General features: G+C 41.7%; 2 protein-coding genes and 1 long non-coding RNA gene across 3 annotated transcripts; all 3 read right to left on the bottom strand.

The window, feature by feature from the left end:
- Positions 1 to 234: 234 nt before the first annotated feature.
- LOC142164304 (uncharacterized) lies at positions 235 to 5840 on the bottom strand. The gene is made up of 2 exons (XR_012695064.1): positions 1256 to 5840; positions 235 to 1156 (listed from the first exon to the last, which is right to left on the bottom strand). It is a non-coding gene; the product is annotated as an uncharacterized LOC142164304 (long non-coding RNA).
- Positions 5841 to 14359: 8519 nt separating this feature from the next.
- LOC107794184 (uncharacterized) lies at positions 14360 to 16725 on the bottom strand. The gene is made up of 3 exons (XM_016616652.2): positions 15447 to 16725; positions 15068 to 15271; positions 14360 to 14530 (listed from the first exon to the last, which is right to left on the bottom strand). Exons 1-3 carry the CDS (start codon positions 15993 to 15995, stop codon positions 14360 to 14362), a joined length of 924 nt encoding a protein of 307 aa, XP_016472138.2. The 5' UTR covers positions 15996 to 16725.
- Positions 16227 to 16637, bottom strand: LOC142164122 (uncharacterized). Its single transcript, XM_075221305.1, has one exon. The coding sequence runs from the start codon at positions 16635 to 16637 to the stop codon at positions 16227 to 16229; it is 411 nt and encodes a 136-aa protein (XP_075077406.1).
- Positions 16726 to 17199: the final 474 nt, after the last annotated feature.

Below are 17199 nucleotides of genomic sequence, written 5' to 3'. Positions count from 1 at the left end.
ACCTGCTTTAGAGCTGCTTCGCCGCAATACACCACAAGTATGTCAAAAACATGAAAGCATATACTTCTCTCCGAAAATTGTTTTATCCTTTCCCTTCAAGCAGGGGAAAACGCACAATGAGAAATATAAATGAAAAACAACCTGGCGTTTAGAATGATATTGGTTATAGTGAGGTGACACTTACCATCATAGCCAATAGATATGATGAAAGCTCATCAAGAAAAGGCAAGAAAGCAGCCTTAAATGTTTGGATCAATGTAATTAATATGTTACCAACATGATAAAACAAGTATAAGTGAGTTGAGAATAAATTAAAGTGAATGGATTGTCTAAAGATAATATGGTGTTATGAGTTATATCTGAACTTCATTCTCTTATAAAACATACATTTCCGCAAACTTCATCTTCTAGCTCTCTTACTGCCGTCAGCAATTCAGCCTCCTCAGCATCAAAGTCTTCTAATTTTGCTCTCTTTGTGAGTTCTCCATTTCTGCGCGAACTTTCCATAAGAACGTACTTTATCTCATCTATGATGCTATGAACCTGATCTTCATTGAGAAGTGGTCCACAAATCTGAAAGAAGTGAAAATTGCAGTTCAAACTCACTTGATTTCTACAACTAGTGCTGCTTCTTGCTTTGTCAATAATCATGAAGCATTTCATTAGTTGGCTTAGCAGTGATTTACTGAAATAAGTTTCATTAAGGAGTCAATCTATTGCATAGTTAATAATCTGTTTTCTGTCTTGCCTATTCATGTCAAGGGAAATTTCGTAATTATGAGAGCCTTAGAGCAACGGTAAAATTGTCTCTGTATGAGCTAAAGGTCCCGAGTTCGAGCTGTGGAAGCAGTCACTAATGCTTGCATTGGGGTAGACTGTCTACATCACATCCTTTGAGGTGCGGTTCTTCCCCACCCTACATAAATGCGGGATGCTTTGTTCACCGGGCTGCCCTTTGTCGGATTTGGGGGACGAGCTTGGAAAAGTGTCTCGCTCGTCATAATGGACATAAGAAACTCAAAAGCATCACACCACCATCATAGGAAAAAAAACTGCATACTCGGATCAAAGTAAAGAAAACCATCTTAACATGACGTACGAATAGGCATTCATTCAATCCCCATAATATATTTGCACATATTTTTGCCTCAGGCTCCTGCATGAGATAGCAATCAAAGTGTCACTTTCTCATTATTCAGACAAATGGAGCTTCCCCAAAGATAAAAAAAAACCAGAAGCATATGTTGAAGGCAACCGAATATAAATCGTCCCCCAAAGCGGTAAAGCCAGTATTATATCGCCAGACAACTGCTTGAAGTATGACTGGTTTCCACCTTGAGCGATCCCTTTCTCTGCCGCCAGTTTAGCAGAAGGCAACAAGGATGACATTGCTTAACCACCACAAATTATAACATCTCATAAGAAGTTGGAGTAGTTAAAATAAAAATGAAGAAAATCATATGAAATCATGAATTTTTGTACCATAATTAGCATAGTTCCTGACATCATCGTCTATATAGAATTTAAGAAGTGGAACTAAAACTGAAGCAGCCTGTTTCATGATTTAATCCATAAGTATAACCTGTTGTAAATCCACTTAACAACACTGTTTACCCGAAAAACGGATAGAGTTGAATTTATACGTAGTTCTAAGGATATGTAATATAACTTAACACGAATCGTAAGGATAAATAGAAAGTATCAAATACGTATTGTAAAGAATAAAAAATACACAAGGTTGGAAAGAACATGATTTAAGGACTAAACAAGATGAATCAATCTATGAAGCCAAAAAGAATAACCTTTCAATATAGGAATGTATGGTATTTGAGTTATAATGTAAGCAATATACTTGGTTCTTACAGAAATAATAACGATCCCCTTTATAGTAGAGAGATCTTACTTTAGATATAATTAAAAATACATAGTGGGAGACCCATGATAAATCAACTTTTCCATAATTTCTGCCAGGATTCTCTCCTCTAGTGAGATTGCAACGGCTCTTGTCTATGAGCTCGATATTGACTCGAGCTTTCGGTCTTGACTCGAGCTCGATTCTGACTAGGATCCTTGTATTGATTCGGGGTCAGTGTTGGTTGGTCTCTGCCTCATAAGCTCGATAACTTTACTTTGTATCATAGTTCGACTTGGATTCGAGCTCGATAATGACATCGAGCTCGACATTGATCGGTCCCTCGGGCTCGAAGCTTGGTGACCTGACTTCGGACCTCAACCTGATACTATGAAGACGCTTCTTCGACCCAATGTATTACCATCTAAACCAGTTCGTACGAAGGACTAACCGGTTTTTACCGTATATAAATAATCCCCTCGTTTCTCAGAAAGGATGTAGCGAGAAATGACATGATTTCACAACGGCTCGATCAGATATAAGTTGACGTTCACATTGGGCTCGATCATGACGCACGTGATAGTTGTCCCGTCGGTTTAGTTTTTCAAGGCATTTATTGTGTGTCAGACAGTGGTCGAACATTATCGAAATTGAACCACCATTGCTATACCTATAAATAACCCCTCTTCACTTTTAATCACTTTTACATCTTTAAACTCTGAATTTTCTAACTTCTTTCTCAGACTTTCTGAATTCACTCGCAAATCTGTGATTCTTCTCTGCAAAAACCTTTCTTTAAAAAATACCAAATCTTTGTTACCTCCTTTTATTCTCGATCTTTAAATCCAAAAAATGGCGAAAACATCAAAAATCATTCCTCAGAAAGAAAAAGCTTCTTTTTCACAACCTGCCGCCGACAAAACACCGGTGGAGCCACGGCCTGAGGAATGCGTTCCTCGGGCGTGTGTTCTTACGTCTGATTTTAAGGTTGACAAAAGCTTGTCGGTTCCCGGCCAATGTGAGCATGTATCTAGGTATATGTGTTCGATAACCGAGAGGCACCTCGAACAGCTAAAGAAAGATTGCAATTAGGAGAACAAAGAAATAGTAATCCCGTCTTCTGAAGAAGATATCACCACTTACGTGAAAGGGTTTTTAAGTGTTTATACTTACCCTTTCACGTTAGGTCCCCTCGATCCTGTTATTATTGACTTCTGCCATCAATACCAAATAACCCTAGGCCAGATCCATCCTTCTTTTTGGCGGATCTTTATTTTGATCTGTTACTTCGTGAACAAAATCGAGGGGATGACTTTCTCCCTCGACCATCTCACCCGATTGTATTGTCCTCGCCTCTTTCGAGGCGGGTTAATAAAACATCAGTTTCGGGCTACCAAGGTTTTGTTCTCGAGTATAGATAGGACAGGTATCGAGGCTGGATTGGCAGGTTCGTTCAAGTAAAGACTTCGGACCTGATTCCAACTAAAAATATGCCATTTCCCGAGGAGTGGAACATGAAGCGTAAGTGCAATTCTGCTGTTATCTCCTACTATTTTGCCCCTTCGTTCCTTTTCTTACCGATATCCCCCTTTTCATGATGCAGCGATTCCTTGGATGCACGGTGCAGTCCCCGATCTCAAGAATTGGGTATGGGATCTAGCTTCGACCTCCACATACGCCGAGCGCTTGTGGCGCGATTTGTCAAAGGGCCGATGGGAGGCCGAAAACCACGGTGAGCTTTTTTCTCGTATCTTTGGTAGTTTGAATGAGATGCTTTCCATATATTCAAATCACTTTTCTTGTATGTAGGTGTGGGCAAAGATGCGGTTTTGAGGCCCCCATCCATCGAGGAAGAGGCTTTGGCCTCTGATCCAAAGCCGGTGAAGGATACTAAGAGGAAAAGGGCCTCCGCCTCCGAAGATCCAAAACCGAAGATGAGGATGGCTCGAAAGCCGAGGAAGAATACCATTCCTTTGACCGTAGAATCGGTTCTGCATCTAAGGGATGAAGACGAAGAAGAAGAAGAAGAAGAGAATGACGGGTCCGTGCTGGTGACCCGAATGAAGAAATCCATCGATGCCCCAAAGGCAGCTGAACCGATGGTGATTTATAAAGCTTCGCCTCAGATTGAGGAGATGTCGGGGGAAGGTTCGGGCAGAGTCCCCAAATCATTGGAGATCGAGGATGCTTCCCACCGAAGCCAACAAACGGTGGGTATATCCGAAGGGGCCAGTCCCGAAGCTCTCCGATCTGAGGAGAACGCCCCAAGCGAGTCGCTTGGGGCAATAGTAATCGGAGACTCGCCCACTCTCCCCGCCTTTTTCTAAGGGGCGATTCGGGAAGCCCAGGCTTTGGGGGCCCTCGAGATGAGCCGGTCTCATGAAGGGGAGGACCCCTTCAGTGATTTGTTTACTGGGGTCGAGGACACTGTTGGCCCTAGTGATGTGTCGGGCCTTTTCTACGAAGTGCAGCAAGCTCTGAACCCGGTAAGCTTTAACTCTCTTCGTTGATATTATTTTTTATGTTTGCTATTCTTTTCTAACTTCTTTTCTTCTTTCTTCGCAGGCCGTGGCGGTTCATCGAAAAGCATGTTCTCGGTCTCGAGCTGAATTACATCAATTCGACACCGGCCTCCGACGAGCTACGGAGGAGAGGAACGCCCTCAGACTCTTTTCCGGTGAAAGAAAAGAAGAAATCAAAGGCCTTCGAGCTGAGTTGGCCAAGGCTCATCAAGACCAGACCGACCTAACCGAGAAGGTAATGAAAATATTAAGAACTCATGGGCTTGAATCAGGATCGGAGGCTAATATTACGATCTCACGGCTGCAGCAGAAACTCGAGACGATCGGGCAGCTTCGTGAAGAAGTTGATATAATAAGGGCAGAGACCATGGGATGGAAAGATGGCATGGACTGTCTTGTTGCAGAAAAGGAGACTGTTCGGCCCCAATTGTCATCGACTGTAAGCCAACTTTAAGGCATGAAGGAGAAGACCTCGGTTCAAGCGAGAAGAATTAAGGAACTCGAGGCTCGGTTGGCCTCCGAACTTGCCAAGGCAAATCTGATGCCGGAAAGGCAAAGTCCTATGCGGATGCATTAATGGTCGTTTATCGGGCGAATGCTGAAGCTACTCAGGTACAAGCAAGAGAGGCAATCGAGACCGCCAATACTGGAGCACATTGGGTTGCCGAACTTGCTAAATGCCGATCTCGGAGGGAGACCCTCGAAGGAAGAGATCCATGCTCGAGACTTCGATCTTACCGAAGAGATAAAAAGAGCAAAAGAGCTTGAAGCCGATGCTGAACCCTTGGCTTCCGATGATGATGGTGGTGGTGGTGATGATGATGGCAATAATGGGAGCAAGTGTGGGTCCGAGAGCGGGGAGAAGCCCAATGGAGAAGAGACTGCCCCCGTAGATAACCAAGAAACTTAGCCCTTAGTTTTCATTTTGGTGTTTTTTGTGTAGTGTCCTGTTCAGACATTGTAAATATTCTTGTATATATAAAGATCTTTTCTTTTCCTGACTCGCCTCTGTTTTATTCTCTGCCTTGAGAAGATTTTGTTTTATTCATGCCTTATAAAGTTTTTCATAAGGTTTTAGGCAATTTGATCGAATTTGGATCTTGTAGCCTTCATAACCGAGTGAGTGCTTGCTCAAAACTCGAAATAAGGTAGCTCATAGGCTTAGTAGTCGAGTTGAGTGATTGTTTGAACCTGAAGTAATGTGGCCCGTAGGCTTAGTAGTCGAGCGAGTGTTGCTCGAACTCGTTGATTTACCTTAATCTTGTTTGCATAATAAGTCTCGAAATAGAGGAATTGTTTCTTGGATATAAGATATCGGTAAAAAACTTTCTTTGTAAGTCATTATACATGTGTTCATGTTTTACGTCAGGGCTCGGGCCAACTACATGAGCATGGTTCGTTTTGACCATTTGGCTCTTACAATTTTTCCTATCGGAACCCTGTTGTTATGAAGTAACTTTCTTGCATCGAACTTGATATATTTGAGGGTAATGCCCCCCCCCCCCCCAGTATCCGAGGTCGATTGTAAAGAGGCCTCGGATATTGTCGAATTGTTTCTAAGTTAGCACGATCAATGGTTGCCTCATTAAAAACCTTGCCGAAAAACCCGTTTGGGATAAAACCGGTCTAAGGGGAAAAGAGTGCAACGCGTGCTTTCAGACCTAGGGCTTCGTATTGAAGGATCCATCCTTGCTCCTGATCGGACTTCTGCAAGGGTTAGTTTCAAAATATAAACGAATATAGGAGGGTCGTACCTTAGCAGTAGTATCATTTTAGGTGCGATACATTCCAATTGCTTGATAGTTGTTTGCCGTTTATAATACCGAGCTTGTAGGATCCTTTTCTAACGTTTTCGAGAACCTGATATGGTCCTTCCCAGTTTAGACCCAGTTTTCCTTCGTTTGGATTTCGGGTACTGAGGGTGACTTTCCTTAGCACTAAGTCCCCGAGTTTAAAATGGCAAAGCTTGGTTCTTCGATTATAGTATCTTTCAATCCGCTGCTTTTGGGCGGCCAATCGGACGAGAGTGGCTTCTCATTTCATCCAATAATTCGAGGCTAGTATTCATAGCCTCGTGATTTGACTCTTCTGTTGTATATTGAAACCTGGCACTGGGTTCTCCGACTTTGACTGGAATCAAGGCTTCGGAGCCATATACTAAGGAGAATGGGGTTGCCCCCGTACTAGACTTTGATGTTGTTCGATACGCCCAAAGAACTTCAGGTAGGATTTCTCTCCATTTCCCCTTAGTGTCGTTCAACCTTTTCTTTAGATTTTGAATGATAGTTTTGTTCATCGATTCGGCATGTCCATTCCCACTAGGATGATACGGTGTTGATAATATCCTTTTTATCTTATGGTCTTCGAGGAATTTCGTCACTTTGCTGCCGATAAATGGTTTCCCATTGTCACACACTATTTCAGCGGGTATGCCAAATCGGCATACGATATGATCCCAGATGAAGTCTATAACATCTTTCTCTCTAACGTTTTCGTACGCCTGTGCTTCAACCCATTTAGAGAAATAGTCAGTCATAAATAAAATGAACTTAGCTTTACCTGGGGCCGATGGCAGAGCGCCGGCGATATCCATTCCCCATTTCATGAATAGCCATGGGGATAGGACTGAGTGAAGTTGCTCTCCGGGCTGATGGATCATCGGTGCAAACCTTTGACATTTGTCACATTTTCGAACAAACTCCTTTGCATCTTTGTCCATATCGATCCAATAATATCCTGCTTTGATTATTTTTCAGACTAATGAATCGGTACCGGAATGATTTCCACAAGTACCCTCGTGAATCTCACGTAGGACGTAATCAGTGTCCCCTGGTCCTTAGCATACTGCCAATGGTCCATCGAATGTCCTTTGGTATAATGTTCCATCTGCAGTCAATATGAACCGAGCAGCTTTGGTTTGTAGGGCCCTCGAATTTTTAGGGTCCGATGGGAGCTTTCCGTTCTCCAAGTATTCAATATATGTATTCCTCCAATCCCAGGTTAAGCTTGTAGATTTTATCTCGGCGTGACCTTCCTCGATCACAGATCTCGAGAGTTGAACGATATTCCCCGAGCTGATCTCATCTTCCCGGCCGATGATCCCAAATTTGCAAGTGCATCGACCTCACTGTTTTGTTCTCGAGGTATATGCTGTAAGGCCCATTCTTTGAAACGGTGTAAAGTTACCTGCAGTTTGTCTAAATACCTTTGCATCCTATCTTCTCGAACTTCGAAGGTTTTGTTTACTTAATTTACCACCAGCAAAGAGTCACACTTGGGTTCAATGACTTCTGCTCCCAAGCTTTTACCTAGCTCGAGACCTGCAATCATGGACTCATACTCGGCCTCGTTGTTACTCAACCTAGTAGTGTTGATAGATTCCCTAATAGTGTTACCTGTGGGCAGCTTTAAAATGATGCCTAGCCCGGACCCCTTCACGTTCAAAGCCCCGTCCGTGAAAAGGGTCCATACCCCCGATGATGTACCCGATTTCAATAAGAGTTCTTTTTTAACTTTGGATACGAGGGTCGGCGTGAAACGACCACGAAGTCCGCTATAATTTGAGACTTGATGGCCGTAGGGGGTTGATATTCGATATCGTACCCATTGAGTTCGACGGCCCATTTGGCCAATCGGCCTGATAGTTTGGGCTTATGCAAAATATTACGAAGTGGCTAAGTGGTTAATACGCATATGGGGTGACACTGAAAGTACGGTCTTAACTTTCTAAAGGCGCTTATCAATGCAAGTGCCAAATTTTGTAAGTGTGGATATCTAGTTTCTTCTTCTCCTAAGGTTCGTCTTACATAATAAACGGGAAATTACGTACCTTGCTCTTCTCGAACTAGGACACCACTTACCGTGATTTTCGATACTACCAAGTACAAGCAAAGTTTTTTGTCTGTTTTTGTAGTATGAAGCAGCGGTGGGCTCGATAGATATTGCTTTAATTCCTCTAATGCATGTTGGCATTCCGGGGTCCAAGCGAAACCGTTCTTCTTTTTTAATAGAGAGAAAAATCTGTGACTTCGATCTGATGACCTTGAAATGAATCGGCCTAAGCCAGTAATCCGTCACGTTAGCCTATGCATGGCTTTTACACTGTCCACGATGGCGATGTCTTCGATGGACTTGATTTTATCGGGGTTAATATCGATCCCCTAATTTGATGCCATGAAGCCGAGGAACTTTCCCGAACTGACCCCGAAAGCACATTTCTCGGGGTTGAGCTTCATATTGTATTTCCTTAAAATCTTGAATGTTTCCTACAAATTAGCCAAATGGTCCTCTGCGCGCAGGGACTTAACTAGCATGTCATCAATATAAACCTCAATCAATTTACCTATTTGTTCCTCGAATATTTTATTTACTAAGCGTTGGTAAGTAGCTCCTGTATTTTTTAGCCCGAAGGGCATCACATTATAACAATATGTTCCATACTTGGTGACAAATGAAGTTTTTTCCTGGTCTTCCGGAATAGGCATCGAGAAATGTAAGGACCTCGTGGCCGGCCGTGGCATCGATCATGCGATCGATGTTGGGCAACGGAAAAGAATCTTTGGGGCATGCCTTGTTTAAATCCTTATAATCTACACACATTCTAAGTTTGTTTCCTTTTTTAGGGACTACAACTACATTGGCTAACCATTCGGGATATTTTACCTCCTAAATGGACCCATTTTGAGAAGTTTAGTTACCTCGTCCTTTATGAATGTGTGCTTTACCTCGGACTGGGGTCTTTTTTTCGATTCACCGATTTGAGCCTAGGGTCTAGGCTTAGCCGAGGCGTCGTTATATCCGGTGGGATCCCTGTTATATCTAAATGGGACCAAGTAAAACAATATATGTTATCGATAAGAAATTGAATAAGCCTTTTCCTGAGTTCGGGGGTTAATCTCGTTCCCAGGTATACCTTTCATTCGGGCAAATGCTCGATTAGTATGACTTGCTCCAATTCTTCAATCGTTGATTGGGTAGCGTCGGAATCATCGGGAAGCACGAAGGATCGAGGGATCCTTTGATCATCATCTTCACCGATCTTCTGATTTTCTGGTTGGATTAAAGCTGATGTCTGTGATTGTTATTTGGAATCTCGTTCCCCTTTTGAGTCCGATCCCTTTATTGACAAAGGAGAGGATATCGGATTTGCTTCCTCGACGGAAGACATTTCTCTTGCGGCTGGTTGTTCTCTGTACACTATTTTGACTCCCCTCGATGTTGGGAATTTAAGAACCTGGTGTAGGGTCGAAGGTATAGCTCTCATGTTGTGAATCCATGGCCTTCCAAAAAGAGCGGTGTACCTCATGTCGCCTTCGATTACGTGGAACTTCGTTTCCAGGATGGTCCCGACCACGTTTATCAGCAGAATTATCTCGCCTTTGGTGGTTTCACATGCCATATTGAATCTGTTTAGAAGCAGGATTGTGGGTACGACCTGGTCCTGTAGACCGAGCTGTTCTACAACCTTCGATCTAATGATGTTGGCCGAGCTACCTGGATCAATTAACACACGCTAAACTTTAGTTTTATTCATAAGCACGGATATTACCAGTGCATCGTTATAAGGTTGTATGACTCCTTCTGCATCTTCATCATTGAAGGACAAAGTTCCTATGGGTGCGTAATCCCGAGTTCGAGGTCGCTTTTCTCTCATAATCGATATCTTAGTGCATTTAAGCACCGGCCCTTGAGGGGTATCGACGCCGCCGATGATCATGTGGATGATGTGCTGTGGTTCTTCTTGTTCGTTTTGTTTGCCAAAATCCCTGTTTTTGAAATGGTTCTTAGCCATGTCGCTTAAAAATTCTCGAAGGTGTCCTTTATTGAATAACCGGGCTACCTCCTCTCTTAATTGCCTGCAATCTTCCGTTCTGTGGCCATGGGTGCCATGATATTCGCATATTTGATTGGGATTCCTCTGGGCAGGATCGGCCTGCATGGGTCGAGGCCATTTAGTGTCTTTGATGCGTCTGATAGCCGACACGATGGCGGATGCATCAATGCTGAAGTTATACTCCGATAACTGTGGTGCTTCCTTAGATCCGGTAGGCCTGTCGAACCCACTTCTATTCATCAGCCCCCGAGACCCTTGACCTCGATCACTTCTTTTGTTGCTTTGTCCGGGGTTACGTCTCGATTTATTGATTATGTGGTTTCCACTATACGGTCGGTATCGATCCCTGATCGGACCTTGTTCTCAATTGATATCCCTTCGAGCAGCGGGTTCAGACCCCAATTAATCATCTTCGGCTCTAATTTTTGATTGGTACCGATTGTGCACGTCGGCCCAAGTGATAGCTGGATACTCGATCAGGTTATGCTTCAACCGCCGTGAAGCCGTCGAACTTCGTTTGTTCAAACTTTGAGTGAAAGCCTGAACAGCCCAATCGTCTGTGACTGGTGGCAGATCCATTCATTCCATTTGAAAATGAGATACGAATTCCCTAAGCATCTCGTTATCCTTTTGTCTTACCTTGAACAGGTTCGACTTCCTGGTCTTGACTTTTATGGCTCCGGCGTGTGCTTTTACGAAGGAATCTACAAGCATAGCAAAAGAATCGATAGAATTAGATGATAAATTATGATACCATATCATTGCTCCCTTTGATAGGGTTTCACCGAATTTCTTCAATAATACGGATTCGATCTCATCATCCTCTTGGTCGTTCCCTTTGATGGCACATGTGTATGAGGTGACATGTTCATTGGGGTCGGTAGTTCCGTTATATTTAGGAATCTCGGGCATGCAAAATTTCTTTGGGATCGGTTTAGGAGCCGCGCTTGGGGGGAAAGGATTTTGTATGAATTTTTTGGAATCTAAGCCCTTCAATATTTGTGGTGCCCCCAGGATCTGATCAACCCTGGAGTTGTATGTTTCTACCTTTTTGTCGTTTGCTTCGATCCTCCTTTCTCCCGATTCTATTCGTTTGGTCAGTTCTTCGAATATCTTAGCAATTTCGGGATTAGTCCCCGACTCCTGCTCATTTGATTTCACTATAGCTGGTTCTATTGTATGGGCGATTTCTCGGGGTTGACTGGGCTCCGGCCTGCTCGGTATCTGGGTTTGACTCTATAACTGAGCTATCGTTGTCTGTTGAGCTTGCAACATTTCGAAAATCATACGCAAGTTGACGCCGTTTTCCTCGATGTTATGGGTATCTCGAGCTACAGATCGAGTGCCACCATGTATGCTATTTTCAGGTTCAGAATGTAGGTTCGCCTCAATGGCCACATGCGAATTAATGTCTATCGGCACTTCGATTCGAGCTCTAACGGCGTTGACAAGCGGCCTTTCGGTACTGGGTGTCAAGTTGTTGTTCTCATCTTGAAGACCAGCTTCGTTGTCGATAGGTAAGGCCATTTAATTGATAGTTTAGTCGTTGCTAATCCGAAATCAAAGGCACCTCCGAAAACAAGCGCAAAACAACGTATTTTTGCAGATTCGTATCAAATAACCAGTGTTATCCTTAGCCTCACGGTGGGCGTCAAACTGTTTACCCGAAAAACGAATAGAGTTGAATTTATACGTAGTTCTAAGGATATGTAGTATAACTTAACACGAATCGTAAGGATAAATAGAAAGTATCAAATACGGATTGTAAAGAATGAAAAATACACAAGGTTAGAAAGAAGACGATTTAAGGACTAAATAAGATGAATCAATCTATGAAGCCAAAAAGAATAACCCTTCAATATAGGAATGTATGGTATTTGAGTTATAATATAAGCAAAAAAACTTGGTTCTTATAGAAATAATAACCATCCCCTTTATAGTAGAGGGATCTTACTTTATATATAATTAAAAATACATAGTGGGAGACCAATGATAAATCAGTTTTTCCATAATTCCTGCCAGGATTCTCTCCTCTAGTGGGATTGCAACGGCTCTTGTCTATGAGCTCGATATTGACTCGAGCTTTCGGTCTTGACTCGAACTCTCGATCTTGACTCGAGCTCGATTCTGACTCGGATCCTTGTATTGATTCGGGGTAAGTGTTGGTCGGTCTCTGCCTCATAAGCTCGATAACTTTACTTTGCATCATAGTTCGACTTGGATTCGAGCTCGATAATGACATCGAGCTCGACATTGATCGGTCCCTCGGGCTCGAAGCTTGGTGACCTGACTTTGGACCTCAACCTGATACTATGAAGACGCTTCTCTGATCTAATGTATTACCATCTAAACCAGTTCGTACGAAGGACTAACCGGTTCGTACGAGAAAAAGTAAACGTGCAAGTGATTATTCTTGCTTACCTGGGAAATCCATGGGTAGAATTCTTCCTTCAAATTATGATCATATCTACCAAGGAAACCAGAGGCTATAGATTTCACCTCTAGGAGGTCACTTCTTTTGATGCATATCATTTCATTCCCAAACTTGGCTTTGTGTATACTGCAAAATGTGAAACTCAAGTTGACCCTAGGTAGCCCCAATAACCACATCTCCTTAGCAGTCTTAGTACTGATCAGTGGAGCAAAAGAAATAACCAGAAATCCTATGGATTCCGGAGAAATTATATTTAACTGGGAGAGTAACTAAAGAAACTGTGCTCCTAAAAGTGTGTTGATTATACATCTGGAGAAAAATTTGACAACGGGATGTTGCAAACTAATTGACACCACGTCTGGTAGATATCAAAGCAATATAGGTCGATAATATTCAGCCAGAGTTAGAGGACATGTTAGCCATTTTGAGCTATAAATTTAAAGACAGATATGAGGGATCAATATATAACAAAATGTGACATCAATCAGTCTAACATCTTTTTAACAATAGGCAAAGGCTAGAAGGCCTTTGGATTCTCTGTCAGCTATTCATAAGTTAAGAGGCTGTTCGCAAAAATCCAAATGAATTTAAAAAATAAAGATAAAGCCAAACCTCAATGATAAAAGCTTATCTATCATATAATTTATCAGTCGATATAGTCTTATTGGGCTCAAATTGAGCACATTCAACCAAAGACGGCATGACTGTACTCATGTAAGGAAGAAAATCCTTCCCTATGCACTGGCAAATTCGGTTGCATGCCTGCGATGAAATCAAGAAATGCTGAGAGGCCAATATAAAAAGAAGTTCTAAGCTCATAAAATCAAAGGATTAACACATACCTGTAGAATGTAAACAATAGTATCAGACTCTCTCACTTGTGATTTTTAAAATGACTTCAGCACTTCCATAACCTTTAATGACACCAAAAGCAAGATTTAAAAAGTTGATGTTAAGAAATGAATGAAAGGGTAAGATCACATAATCATGACACCAAGAGAAGAACGAGAGTGTCAAAAGAGAGGCAGAATGTAGGACAAAAGAGGAACTAGGAGGAGAAGATATATGAGTCATTAGTCGTTGCTCCCAAGTGCTGAAGATAAATGGTAATCCGTCTGCAATGGCACTGCAGAAAAATACTCGCTCGTGATGATGTTTACACCAAATCAATGAATACATGACATGTGTCATTGACAACTTTATCACTTCATTTTCACCTCAAGTTATCATTAACCATTGATAAATTATGGTTGTATGGTATAAACACCGGGTGTATATAAGTTTTTCCAATAACATGAATATATATCTTGCGCATCACACGCACATGCGAAAAGATGTATTAGGCATAGTTGGGAGAAGACCTGCTCCAAGTCATCTCTGAATTTCTCTTTGCCTACAGCCATTGCAACCAGGCTTATGCACTCGAAGGCTCTGACTTGAAGCTTGTGATTAGATTTATCATTTGCATTTGCCCAGATAGTTTTCAAATATGGCATTACAAAATCATAGTACGTTTGGAATTGCTCCTGTTGAAGTATATATGATATATTAGCCATCAATATCCATAACATAAGCAGATATAGAACTGAGTCAAAAATGTATGCAAGTAGACCTTAGATAAATTAGCAATACCCGACAATGCCTTTAATGCTGCTCTTTGAACCATTTCATTGTCGTTCCGCATTCCAAACAACAGTAATGAGTAGGAAAATACACCATCAATCTCTTAAACTTGTTAGCAGTAATCTGCCTTTTGTAACAAGGTGGCCTCTATATTTGCATACCTGTAGAAGTACAAGCTGTTTGTTGAATATTCTATCTAAGTAGGGTACCAAAGTTTCTGGCTTGTTAGATTTACAAAAATCCGAGACAGCTAAAGCTGCATGTGCCTATGAAAATGCCATAGAAAGTATCATGAACTAAATGAAGTCAGTAATGACACATCTGACAAAATCTTTACGCTATGAATTCGTCAAACTCTATTAAAGGTACCTCCCCTAACATATCTCTGTGTAGTAATATTTTCTCTCTAGTGTCATATTTACAGTCATTTAAGGTGAGACTTTATGTACACCAAAATATAGTCATAAACTTAAATTTGAAGCAGTGTGCAATTAAGGCTGCATATAATACACCCATGTGGTCCGCCCCTTCCCGGACCCCGCGCATAGTGGCGGGAGCTTAGTGCACCGGACTGCCCTTTTTTTCTGCGCAAAGGCTCCAAAAGTAAGGCCACACACTCTTGTCAATAAAACATACTAGAATATGTAAAGTTAATTAATTTTTCTCTCTAAGGATAGCAACAACAAAATTTTTAAGCTTAAACAGATTAAACCTATACAAATTTATAGATCATCAACTTTATGGAATATGTAACCCCATTGTAAAGGTGCAGCATAAAGGGTTCATATCGCCATAGGTCAGACCTGCACTCGAGGATGTTGAAAATCATCCATAGCTGCAGCTAATGCAGGCAATACTAAGTTATGGTATTGTACTTGCAAATGTGGACAGAAGTCAATTGAGAACTGCGCAACTGCATTAATAGCAGCCCATCTGACTCGAGGATGAGGATCTTGGAAAGCATGCAGAACCATATACACTATTTGCTCCAAATACTTCATCATCACCTACAAACAAAGAAACCATGGGCTCAAGATAATAGACGAAGAAAATTAAATTAGAACTAATAGGGGCTAGTGGCAAACAATCTTATCTATCCCAGCAGTTTGCTAGCGAAAAAACACCTCTTAAATGCTACAAAATCATCGCAACATAATCATGAATGAGACATCAGATTTGTACCTTTGAGCTTCCTTCAGCTATCTGAGAAAGTGCAATGAGAGCTGCGTGCCGTTTCTCCCACTCAGGGACTACCAAGTAAGCATCCAACTGCTCTAGTTCAATAGGAGCTATAGTCTTGCCACCTAATGCTTTAGAAAACCGGCCTAAACACTCGCGACCGTAAATGTAGTTATCAGTAACCCCTGCCTGGTCATACCAGATCTCCAAACTATGCCAGCTAGGTTTGTCCTTAATATCCAGTAACAAATTCAACAACACTGCAAAACAAGTGGTAGTAAACAGAGGCAGCTTCTTCATCATACCAGGGGCCTTTTCCCTAGCCTCAACCAAAGCTAATACGAACTCAATTGCCAAGTGCCTTGTCCTTTCTTCCAAACTCTTATCCTCTGCTATGTCAAACATGGTACCCACCACATCCACTAGTTGCCTCCTCAAGAACCTAGGTTCATTCTTCGCCAACTTTATATGAAATAGCAGCACCTGCTCTGCTGCATCCTCCCTCCTCTTGTTGTTCAATGTGTCAGTCAAAGCCCTCATCATAACTGGCATAGTTCTTGAAACCGCTCTTTTTCATTTGAACTCGGTAAGCTCTGAATGAAGGTGATCACAGCTCTTGCGGCAGTGATCCTCACTTAGAGGTGGAGGGTATCATCATTCAGTGTATTAAGGAATAGCTTGTGCAAATCTTTTACGCAAAGTACTGTTGTTTCGCCTATGTCCTTAGATAGAATCGCAAATATTATGCAAGCTGCCCCTTTTAAGTACGGGTCTAAACTGGAATTAGTGACTGTACAGGGGTGGCAATAATTCAGGCCAGGTTTTATCTGCGGGAACTGAATCAATCAGCGTCCAAACGGTTATAAGTAGCTCTTGGATGATGAATCCTGGTTCTTCAAGGGAGATACGATCAACGATCATAGATTTGATGATGGCTTGAGCGGAGACACTTAGATTGTGAAGGAGTCCAGCACACCTTTCACGGTAATAAATGTCGTGGGAAGGGCCAAGATAGTCAACAAGCTTAAGAGCAATGGACTCTGGATCCTTTTGCTTCATCATGTTGAACATCCACTCAGCCTTGGGTCGTTTCTCCTCGGAGCTGGGCCAGTGATTGGAAATAAAGGTTTGAAATGGCTGTGAATCAGGCCCCAGAATCGCCTCCATCTGGAACTGAATCAACTCGCTATCCATTACTGTATAGTATATTTTGAAAAGAGAGAGAGAAGGAAACTACTATGGAGTTCTGAGAAATGTGCCATTGACTTACTCTCCTAAGAAAAACTTTTTTTGTGATAGTCTTAGAAGACTTTTAAGAGAATAGAAATGTGATCACGAGACATTGTCTCCCATGAATATTAAATATATAAAATCACAGCTAACAAAAAATATACAATAATACAACTTGATGGCTCAAAGGTCAATATCACAATATACTATTGAAGTCCATGGTACATATCATTACATTAAAGCTTGTCTTATAAATGATTTCGTTTCTAATTTGCAAAGATAAGATTAGAAAGTTTACTGCGCCTCCAATATGTTGTTTTGTTTGTTGGTAAATTGGTAAGTCGAACATGAATATAAATTGTTTAGACTACTTAATTATTCACACATTCATTGAATGATGAAGCTAGGCAACAATTAGGTATATTTTAGTAAAGTTATAAGAGAATCATACACAATACTTCTCCTCAAATCTCAAGGCGTGAATGATGAAGCTAGGCAACATTAAGAGTATTTTTTAACAAAACTA

This window comes from Nicotiana tabacum, chromosome 9 (assembly GCF_000715075.1).
Source record: "Nicotiana tabacum cultivar K326 chromosome 9, ASM71507v2, whole genome shotgun sequence".
NCBI lineage: Eukaryota > Viridiplantae > Streptophyta > Magnoliopsida > Solanales > Solanaceae > Nicotiana > Nicotiana tabacum.
This window is presented reverse-complemented; position numbering and strand designations above follow the sequence as displayed.

What these genes read in the sequence shown, in the direction of transcription:
- LOC107794184 (XM_016616652.2), bottom strand. Translation starts at nt 15,995, where the DNA reads ATGCCAGTTATGATGAGGGCTTTGACTGACACATTGAACAACAAGAGG. An exon ending in TAGCTGAAGGAAGCTCAAAG is followed by an intron (nt 15,272 to 15,446) that starts GTACAAATCTGA and finishes CTTTGTTTGTAG; the next exon opens with GTGATGATGAAGTATTTGGA. An exon ending in TTCAACATCCTCGAGTGCAG is followed by an intron (nt 14,531 to 15,067) that starts GTCTGACCTATG and finishes GCATTTTCATAG; the next exon opens with GCACATGCAGCTTTAGCTGT.
- LOC142164122 (XM_075221305.1), bottom strand. Translation starts at nt 16,637, where the DNA reads ATGGATAGCGAGTTGATTCAGTTCCAGATGGAGGCGATTCTGGGGCCT.